Genomic DNA, 11,255 nt, shown 5'->3' on the forward strand with positions numbered 1-11,255 from the left:
GGGGTATGGTATCGAGATGGCATAGCTTGAATCAAGTGCTTTTAGCTTAGCTCGCGCCAGGCTCAAAATCAACTTGCTCAATGGGCAAAAGAGTGGAGCATAAGCCAAATTTTTGAGCTTGGAAAATAAACAAGCTTAGTTTGAGCTAAGCCTGGCTCATTCAATTTGAGATCGATATGGCTCAAACTTTATTTCAGTCTAGCTCGTTCAATTTGAGATCAATATGGCTCAAACTTTATTTTAAATATAAAATTATATATAAGAATATATATTTGAATAAATTATATATTACAAGGTTCATTTACTGAGAAGAATTTAGCCATTAGATATTAATCCAATAGCTAAATATTTGGTCATTTTAGCCATTGGATTAAGATCCAATAGTTGATCTTTAGTTCCACTTAAATCATTTGAGTTATGAACTTATGATGCTGGAATCCCTAACGCCCCACTTCCACCACGTCCATTCTAGATCTCCCTTTCTCCTCCTCCCTTGCTTCTACTGCCCATGCCCTCACCTCTCCTCCCAATCTCCCTCAAACCTTCTTCCTGAGCTTCCCTCCACTATCACCTTGCTAACCCATCACCATGTCACTATCCCTCCACTAGCACCAAGACTCACTCACTATCCTTCATCATCATCGTGACTCCCATTGTTCGCTATTGTCGCCATGATTCCCTTGCCATCATCTTCACCCACTCAAACCCCATTTGGCATTGCTCTTGGGGGGCCAAAATGCACTTCTTGGAGGACCAAAAGATCTTTTGGATAATTTTGAGGTGTTTGCTAAAAATTTTATAATAGCTTTCTACTTCCACTAAAAGCTGAAAAAAGTCTACTAGGAAAAACCCCAATTTGGAGATTTTGAGCAAAAGCTTTACTTGAGGCATGTGGAAAAGTTGTTTTCATTTCAATATAAATTCCATAAAGATGAAAATACCCATGGTGATATCATAATAATATAACAATATGACAATATAAAATAATATAATGCAATGCAATATAACATTATTATTTTATAATAATATTAGAGTATATAGTATTATAATATAATACAATATAGTATAATACTATTACTTATATTAAATATGATAGCAATACTATTATATTATGATATAATATTATTACAATATTGTAGTAATATTATTATAATATAACAAAATTATAAAAATAAAAAATATTATTATGTTTTTATTTTACACATATAATATATTATATTATTTAGATTGGAATAACAAAGTAAATAATTTATAAATTCAGAATACTTTATAATAACAATTTTTGATCATACAAATAGTTAGACAATTGAAAGCACTATGCCATGTCCTTTATTTGTTATTTCCTGATACTAAAAGCACTTTCTTTGTTTAGTTACCATATTGATGTCAAAGTTCGATAGCACTCCAGAAATGTAGTTAGCAAAAGCAAACAGCTTTTTAAAAGCCCTCTACCACCAAAAGCTCTACAGGCAAAAACTCTATTACCTATAGCAATACCTAACAAGGCCTCAATGATCTCAACCTAGAATCCTCCACTGGCTAAAAATTCTCCCGTCCATTCCTCTTCCCTCCTCTCTCTCTCTCTCACCCCTTCCACCCAAAATTGGATGCCCTAACATATTCCTTTGAGCCGAACGGGCCAAGCTCAAGCTAGCTAGAGACTTGAATCAGCCAAACTTGAGTTGGGACTACATAGCTCGTCTCAAGCTCAAGCCCCAAGCTCAAGTTAGCCTAAAAAAATTGAGGCAAGCTCAAGCTAGCCCAATTTAATTTCAAGTTTTCAACCAAGCTCAAAAGGGCCTTAGCTTGCTCATCATCAGCTCATTAACACCCCTTACTGACAATAGAATAATAAAGCTTGAAATATATCATAAATGCACATAGAGGGGTAAACAAGCTAGGCTCAAGCCAATGCCTATTGCCTAGCTTGAGCTTGGCTTATTTTCGGCCAGCTCATTTTATTTTAAGAAATATGGTGACCACTCAAAGTCTCCTAAGTTCAATTATATATTTTAAGCTAATTATGCTGGTTATATCTTGACCTTTATTGCCAAGGTTTTAAATCCCACAGGATGAGGTTGTCCGTATTTTTCACGGAACAGGACACGCCACCGTCCCGCCCCATCCTAACATTTGGGATAGGTGATATCCCAAGACATCCCAATCCGGATACTGGGATGATAGTGGGATAGTCCTATCTCAACATATGGGATAATACCCATCCCAGTATCCCACGGGATATTCCACTGGGACTTGAATCTTACTGAAATAAATTTTATTCTATATTTTACATAATTTTTAATAGAAACTAATAATTAAGCAATGTATAACAACAAAATTATTTTATACTCTTAATTGGAGCTTAACCTGTCCCAGCTATAGCTCAACTATTTACTAACCGAGCACTCAACCTGAATTTTAAAGCAAAAGCTAGCTCATGAAAATAGGTTGCTGATGTAACAGCCCTAGATGCAGATTAGCAGTAAAGAAAATACGAAGAAAACCATTTCTAGCTAATACGGTTCAATAGAAATATATCAAAAAGAAATTAGATCATGAAGCAAAACAGATACTTACATGTAGTCCATCAGTTCGCATGTATGTTATTAACCCTGTTGCCTCTTCATCTGATAGTTTAATCCCCTCGTACAGCTTTTGAGCCACCTGCACTTAAATAATAATAATAGGTGACAGGATAAAAAAGAAATCAGCACGAGATTGTGAATTTGCGACGCAAAGAAAAGATTAAAAAGAAAGATAAGAATAGCAAAACCATGCATTCAGTTAAGGTTCAACATAGGACAGCTCAAACTAAGATTTGCAGTGCCGGTCGGTATCATACCATACCAATACCAGTATGCTATACTCTACCATACCAATACTTGGTATGCCAAACCTTACCGAACCATACTACAAACCGACACTATAATATGATGGTACCGGTACAAGGTCAAGTACCGAGATGGCAAACCTTGGCTCAAACAGCTTGAAGACCACCAAAAATAATCCTATAGAAATGAGCAAGCATGAACCACGAGGTACCAGCATATATACTATACACCACAAACAATAAACTCTACATATGTAAAACAAGACTCAAAGAACAAAGAACTAATAAGCAAACAGAAGACGTGCGAGTTTGAATCATGATGACATGCAAAACTTCCATCACAAAATCAGAAATGCCAAATTACAAGATCAATTCTCCATAGTCTACGCTAAACTGGTTTGAACCAAGTGAATACTAGAAACATAACAAAGAAGATAGCCCCAAATAACTGAATAGGGATTCAAATGTCGAGGTACATGGGTGATGGGTCTATCAATGGTCGGTTGATATGGTATGGACCATATTGCACAATGTCTTGACAAAGGATAAAAACATACCATCAAAAAAAAGATACAAGTTTAAAAGGCATTCCTTAATATCAGGTACCACCGCACCACCCATTGATCTGGGACTGATCCGCCCCAACACAATTCAATTTGGGGATGATCCACCCTAATCCAAGTAGTTTGAGCCACGTCAACCAAAACTAGGTGCACAAGCCCAAATATGAAGGGCACTCATCTAGTAATTGTATGTACTGCTCAATAAGACTGAGATTTGAATCATCGAATGGCATGATGGAGTGGTAAAATCAAATAATCCCTCGTTCAAAATAGCAATGTAAAAGAACATTGCCACCAATTATAATTCAATAAGGAACGTACAATTGATCCAACTATTTTCATGTTGACTGTTTTTCATAAATTGCTTTTAGGACAAATTCATGAAGATAGCTGATATAAGAATTAGAAAGTCAAAATAAGAAAGGAAAAACATACCCATATTTTCTTATGATTCTTTAAACTACTGTTGGCATTTTTGACACAACCTGGACATATAAAATTATTAGGATGCATATTTTAACAATCTTGTCTATCTTTTTGTGTCTGCATACCCATCCTCTGAATATATGTTACCAGCATCATACCAAGCTAGCCATGACTAATATTGCCATGATAAGAATAATATTTCACCTAATCACTTTCAAGTGTAAAGGCACCACCAAACGACTCTGCTCTTGTCTAATTTGTAGCCAAAGCACTAGAAAACTTGCCTTCTAGTCCATGCTGTCATTCTAAATTCAAAAATACTGAATACATCACAATACAGCTTTCTTTCCCCAAGCCAAAGATGACCAAAAATTATTACCGTGTCCTCATTCAGTGAATGAGAAACTTACCATCTAACTCCCATAATAAAACTGGAAAAATTTGCAAAATATGCCACACTTAGACAGGCTTTTGTCGATTCTTCACTTTTACTTTCGCTTTAGGTGTTCTATATGGTGCACCTACATGATGAGCCTCTTAATGTGCAGGCTGCAAAATACAATGTTTGTGTGATGAAATAATTACCACATCTGGAGTTATCTTGGATATATTAAAGAGAAAAAATAGTGATAAATTTGATAATAGGAGTGGTGAAAGAGAAGAAAGGAGGTCTAAAGGAGCAAGGAACAGGCATTCGAGAAGAAGAGGAGAGCAAGTGCTGGGCATTCAGATAGTAGAATGTCCTCCTGATATTTTACAACATCTTTGATACATGGCCCAAGGACTTTAAAAAAAAAAACTTAAGGAATAATATTTCAAAATATCAAAACTACCCTTAGAGGATGGCAGAAGGAGCATCCATAAGACAACTGGTTTGCTTGATCCCACAAATTATCTATTGGATGGGATGGAGAGGATAGGTGCGCTTAGAGTGTCAGCCCCCTTCAAAAGGATGCCATGGACACCCAAATAAACAGATGGGCACCCATCCCTCTTGTTCCCACAACCTCCCTATTGACTGCCAGTTCTAGCGGAAAATACAATTTATTACAGGTAATGTGGCACATGTTACTTAACTTCCCAAATCATGCATCATTTTAAGCCCACCAACGTATAGGTTAGGCTATCTTATTTCAACAACAAAATCAGAACAAGTGGTAAAACTGAAAATAAAGACAAATTACTTTAAAAAGGGCAAAAGCAGTGATTAGAGGTTACAACAATCCACATGCAACCCAACTTCATCATGTATGAAAGACAAATAAGTGACAGGGATGCATGTAAAGAATGCAGTGCTTGACGTAAAATATCATCATTATGCATCATGCCCCTCACAGTTTCACTTATTAAAAAGGAATCACATGTTCACATATGTAAATAAGTGACAGATTTGGCAACATGAATAGATTCAAGAGATTAAAGAATAAGCTAACCTTCATTGTATAGGCAGCAGTAAAATTCAATTTGCTGGCTGCATCTTGTTGAAGAGTTGATGTTATATAAGGCATGGGAGGATTCCTTTGAACTTTACTTGTTTTTACACCAATTACTTGAAATTTTGATGAAGAAATCCGTCTTTCGATAGCCTCTGCCTCTTCCTGACAGCGTATAGAAAGCTGATCTAACTTCTTAGAATCAAAATGAGTCAACTGTGAAGTGACAGAATTCTTCAGAGATTCTGAACTTGCATCTTGAAACTCAGCCCCAACAGTCCAATACTCTTGTTCATCAAATTGTTCTATCTCTGTCTCCCTATCACATATGAGAGCCAGAGCTGCAGATTGGACTCGTCCAGCTGACTGGCAACCAGGTAACTTCCTCCATAGCAGCGGTGATATGCTGAATCCAATTAAATAATCAAGGGCACGCCTTGCAAGATAAGCATTGACCAAGTTTACATCGATCTCTCTAGGAGCCTGCAAGGCATTTTTAATAGAAGACTCGGTTATCTCATGAAACACAACTCTTGCCACAGTAACATTATCATTTAAGGCATCTTGCTGTTGCAACATCTCAGTGATATGCCAGGCAATTGCTTCTCCTTCACGATCAGGATCAGATGCAAGTACCAAGTTTTCTGCTCTGAGAAATGGAAAGATGCAAGGAAAAGAAAAAGAATCAAAACATGACATTTTCAGAAAATAAATAAACAAATGCAACAGAGATCTTACACAGGACTAAAAACATGGATTTAAAACACACATATTATTTTCTTTCACAAACTCAAGAAGTTTGTGAAATGAACTTGACAGGCAGAGCTTAAAACTCATTAAGTACGCAACAGATTAAGGTGGATATAATGATTGCAGGTCAGCAACTTATAACCAAAGATACATGACAATTAGCAGATGATAAAGGCAAAGCAGATGAGCTAGGTGAGAAGCCCATCTGGCTGGCTAATCTTACATTCCATATGGTTCCACCCATTGGCAGGTACTCATCTGTAGGAGTACATCTTTAAAGGAGGGGCACATTGAAAATTCAATATCAGTAATGATACAAAGGGTTCTTAAATTTGGATGCTACAAGCTAGTGCTTTCTTGGTTTTGGATCTTACTAGAGTTTCAGAAGTGATGAGGCATGCAGACATTGGAGAAGTTTAAGAGACACTAATGCCTCATAGAGACTTTGTTAAGGAAAATTCTTACTAGCAAGAATATTAGATCAAGAGGGATGACGTTGGATAACAATGCACCTCGTGCAGCATGGGGGATGAAAATTTGCCACATTTCTTTCTTAACAGTGTTTTCTATTGGAATTTCAGAGTAGGTCTCTTGATAATAGAGTTGAAACCGAATCAGATACCAGCATATCCATATCCATATTTGTTTTATCTGACGAATACAAATACGGATACAGATATCTTTCAGATGCAAAAATTCATATCCATATTTGTTTTAAATGGATACCAATACAATTCGGATGCTACAAGTATAAATATAATTACAGATATAACTTAGATAATTAAATTTTCTGACTACATAATTAAAGATATTACTAAATACATGATACATCAAGATAATAACATGTTTCTATGATTGTATATTTTTCTTAAAAATTAATAAGTACTATATAAAATTATATAGGGTTACATGCATATTCGAATATTCAGATACGGATCGGATAGTTGTCTATCCATATTCATATCCACTATTATTTGATAGATATAGATTCGGATACGGATATTAATTGGATCCTCAAATTTCTGTCCATATCCAGATTGATTCGAATACGAAAATGAATCAGGATGGATAATATCCGTACCACTTTCACCCCTACTTGACAAGGTCTGCTTCACATTGTCTACAGCTGGGGATGTGCGAATTAGCTATTTAACATGGTGTCTTGCCTCTAATCGCAAGCGAATACCAAAATTTGGAGCTTGGGTAATTGAGAAAAAAGAGAGTGGAGAATCATAAGTTGCAACAAAATAAAGGGGTTTGGAGAATCATCATGTCCATGTTATACACATGTATGGAGATATTCTTTGTACGAAGAGGACCATGCTAGGATCTATTTTAAATAATGTTTCTGAAAACTGGTTTCTTTTGCATTTTTCAGTTTGGTTATAGCCCCTTCTGCAACCTTTTCCTTTCCTTGCATCGATTTAATTAAAATGATGTTGACACCACTTCCTGGAGTGAAGATTCAATCAACTGCCATGTAATTAGAATTTTAAAACCAAAAGATTTGGGTCATGGCTACTTCAAATATCCTATAATTTACAATAAACTTTCAGGGTTATACAACATACCTCAAGGTTTCTTTGGTGTCAGATGAAGGCTAAATCCAACACACCTTATTTTAAGTCATGAGATCAGTCAAAATTGGAGGTTTTAGGTTGTAAGCTTATCCATATGAAAAAATTTAGAAGATTATAGAAAAATGTTCTGTTTATTGCCAGTGCTGGTTTAAGCTCTTCCAACTATTATCAATGTTTGATTTCAATCATGTTTCATTTTTCTTTCTTCATTCTCCAAGTTAAAACCTAAGTTTTATTCCAATCATGTTTGATTCTTCTTTCTTCATTCTCCAAGTTACTCTCTAAGCTCTGAGATTAGAAGTCAGAGGTGATGGTGATTGGCAAGCTCACAGAAGAAGATAACTATCAGTTTGATCTGATTGAAATATCTTATTCATGCTGACCTTGTGATCCAGTTGTTAAGTTGACATATCAGGCAAATCAATCAACCCCCCTCCCCATGCAAAACACACACACACACACACGAAAAGAAGGCAAAAAAACACCAGCCAGACTTGCAAAGTGTGGCCATTTTCTAATCCATTAGGTGTTTGACATCTATCCTCGAATATCAATAGTCTCTATGGGATAGTACTCAGTTGATTATCGTGTTGTACCACTTCATAAGTTGCTTTTTTTAAGACAGAAGAGCAAGAGGAGGAGGAAGAAATATACAGAAGCATTTTTTTTAGTGATATCCTTCAGCTAGAAAATATACAAAGAATCATACCCGCTTAGTGCTACCTTAATGCTCTTGAGATGAGTCCAGGCAGCAGCAGGCACCTCCCAGACCATGCTGAAGTCATCATCAGGCCGTACAGATCTTGACCTCCCTGCCAAGTCCCTCACATGGCCATAACTAGGCAGCACTTCAAACATGTCCCCAAGATAATTCTGGATGATTTTTGCTTTAGTGACCGACTCCACAACCACAACTGACTTCCCACAAGGTGGATAAAGAGGCCTCAACTGCCTTCTTCCATTTTCCACTCTTCCAACCAGAGAATTCTCTCTGCTAATTTTGGCTTCATGTAATGCACCAGTATCATCTGCTTTCCTTGCCTCAGATGTTTTTCTGACACCTTTTGGCTCCACAGCAGCAGCGGTACTTGCAGAAAGTTCTGCATCCTGTTTCTTACTATTACGCTTCTGATTCCTTCTGACAGGAGCTTTAGCAGTTTGTGTCTTGCCATTTCTCTTGGCTGTTCCTTTCTTTGCCTTAATATTTTGAAGTACCTGCTCTTCACTCTTAGCAGCAGCTGCAGCACTATTAGCTGCCTTGCTACTCTTTGCAGCACCCTTTCTAGAGGGGCTGGCAACTGCAGCATTTATTTCTCCATTATTGTTCTTACAAGCAGTAGATGATTTTTCTTGCTTCTTTGATCCACGAAGCACTTTAACTGCAGAACTACCATCCCCACTCTTATTATCTTTCATTACAACGTTATCACCACCCTTCTTTGACTTTAACCTTTTACTCCTAGAAGAAAATAACCTTCTACTAATAAGCTCATGAGCTAAAGAATTCAATCTAGAACTACTGCTAACTTCAAAACTTCCAGAAGTTAGATTGTCTCCATGTCTTGCAGAACAAAGGGTTATAAATTTAAACTGTGAACATTGTTTAATGGTAACCTTCGCATCTTCCAGGTTCAACAAATAGTTCTTGACATATCTCCCCCCATAGGCAGGCTTCACATATTTCCCCCCATAGCCAAGTGATGAGTGCGGCAGGCAGCTGCATGGAAAATTCTGCACTGCCCTATATTGAAGCTGCACCAAAAACCAAGAAAACAAAGAACTTCAGAAATAGTGGAATGGAGATGATCATATTTGCTTGTCTGCAACTATAATCACAGTTAACAATCCTGACCGCACATCAAAAGTAGGTAAGGAAATACATCAAACAGAGCACGGGCGGAGACACCGACCATCATATTCTGAAAAGATGCAGCAACTGGAACACGCCAATAACTAAGAAACAATAAAATACCACTGGAATGCACCAATGCTCCTACTCAGCGCCCAAGAAACCCCACGACTGAAGGTTTTCATTGAGCCCAAATTATTACCAAGAACAGAACTTTACCCCACTATTCACCTTCTAAACCAAAACTATCCAATAAAATCCATATTCTTGACGGTTTTGCCTATAAAACGAAAAGGATAGACCAAAAAGAAAAAAGCGAGTGGGGAGGTGAAATTTACCATGGCTGGAGAAAACCGGGAAAAACTACAGAAGTTTCTTCGCAAGAAGCTAGACAAGACGAGCCTACGGAATTGGAGCGCCATAAGATATCTCTGCAACTCGACCCGAAGGCAAAAGCCGCGGAAACTACAACCAAAAAGGAAGATCAAAAAGCATACAAAGTGTTAGCTGTAGTTTGGAGTGGAAGAGGAGCGTGCGTGCGAGGTGGTGTTTCTTGGTACCTGGAGATTTCTTGGGTTAGGATTCAAATTTTGGGGCGGCATCAGTTGCAGAGCATTACTGCGGGAGGAGGGCGAAATGGTGAGGGTTTCGGACAGGATAAAAAGAAGGGAGGAAGAGAGAGTGTTTATTCTGCCTTCAGGAGGCGCGGCTTCGAATGCAAGAAATATGAAAACATCAGCCGTTAGGGATTCTGGGAGCGAAACTCGAGTAGCCGAGGAAAAGAATGGACCGGGTCGGGTCCAGCGAATCTGCCCGTTGGAAATGTGCGCCTGATCAGAATGGGGCTGCGGTCTAGGATAATATTTTTGTATTATTATTGAAAATTTGATTTGTTACATTCCATGTCTTCGGCTCTTGTTTTATGTAATATTATGTAAAGTACTATGATTTATTTTATATTTTTTATCTATTTAATTTGTATATAAAAAATTAATTTGATAATTTTATTTGATTTGATATGGCCAACTTGTTCTATTTAAATCTATCAAACAACGATTGAAGTCCTAAGAGGAAAGGAGCCATCCCGATAGGATGAGGGCCGTTCCGACTATTTCATTCCATTCCTTTGAGATTCTGACATCATTGACAGATACAGGATCTCAAAATATATTTCCAACCTCTATCTTGGCCGCCCCATCTTCCTCTCGATCGGATCAGGTATCAGTACAACTGTCCCAATTGTGCCTTCATTTTTTTCTTCCTTCTACCGAATGTCGTTAGTGCTTCAAATAACCTATTCATCACTGAGAGAGAGAGAATGAAGGAAAAAAGAGTACCGACATTTTTTATTTTTTGCTGGTGCGTTGATGTCGGCATCATCATCGAAGGAAGCATGACCTTCGTCTTTTGATTCCAATTTTTCAAGAGCAGAGTACGATAAGAGGGAAGATAGCTCAAAAAAGAGAAGGGTGGAGAGAGGAGAGAGGCTATTAGATTTTCCAATAAGGAGCCAACCGAGAGGGAGGAGAGAAGAGAGAGAGGACCCAAGGAGAAAGAAAGAGGGTTCTGTGGTACAGATTTTTCTCCCATGGAATGTAGGTTACGCGACACCATCCATTCGATATGGGTTGTGCAACGTCATCCATTCGATCACACCCACAGGCTACATAACTCTCAAAACACTCCATGATTTCTCTCACCCCCAAGCATCACACCTGCAGGCCCTACATAGCTCCGATCATGGTTTCTCTCGAGCCTATGACTTCGTTTGATCTTTAAAGATCATGCCACATAACTCTCAAAGCACTCTGATGCTTGTAACCA

At 37.6% G+C, this 11,255-nt stretch overlaps 1 protein-coding gene across 2 annotated transcripts in view; it reads right to left on the minus strand.

Annotated features, from left to right (window-relative positions):
* LOC105061088 (uncharacterized) overlaps positions 1 to 10,133 on the minus strand; it is a 62,344-nt gene extending 52,211 nt beyond the window's left edge. The window contains exons 1-5 of one of the 2 annotated variants that reach the window (XM_010945042.4): positions 9,992 to 10,133; positions 9,770 to 9,896; positions 8,292 to 9,334; positions 5,253 to 5,901; positions 2,578 to 2,664 (exon numbers count right to left, since the gene is read on the minus strand). In XM_010945042.4, the coding sequence (XP_010943344.1) occupies positions 2,578 to 2,664; positions 5,253 to 5,901; positions 8,292 to 9,334; positions 9,770 to 9,853 (1,863 nt within the window). In that variant the 5' untranslated portion in view covers positions 9,854 to 9,896; positions 9,992 to 10,133. Of the gene's footprint in view, positions 1 to 2,577; positions 2,665 to 5,252; positions 5,902 to 8,291; positions 9,335 to 9,769; positions 9,897 to 9,991 lie in introns of those variants that run through there. The other variant, XM_073257047.1, reaches the window with a different exon arrangement.
* Positions 10,134 to 11,255: the final 1,122 nt, after the last annotated feature.

The sequence above is a fragment of the Elaeis guineensis genome, chromosome 1 (assembly GCF_000442705.2).
Source record: "Elaeis guineensis isolate ETL-2024a chromosome 1, EG11, whole genome shotgun sequence".
In the NCBI taxonomy this organism is placed as follows: domain Eukaryota; kingdom Viridiplantae; phylum Streptophyta; class Magnoliopsida; order Arecales; family Arecaceae; genus Elaeis; species Elaeis guineensis.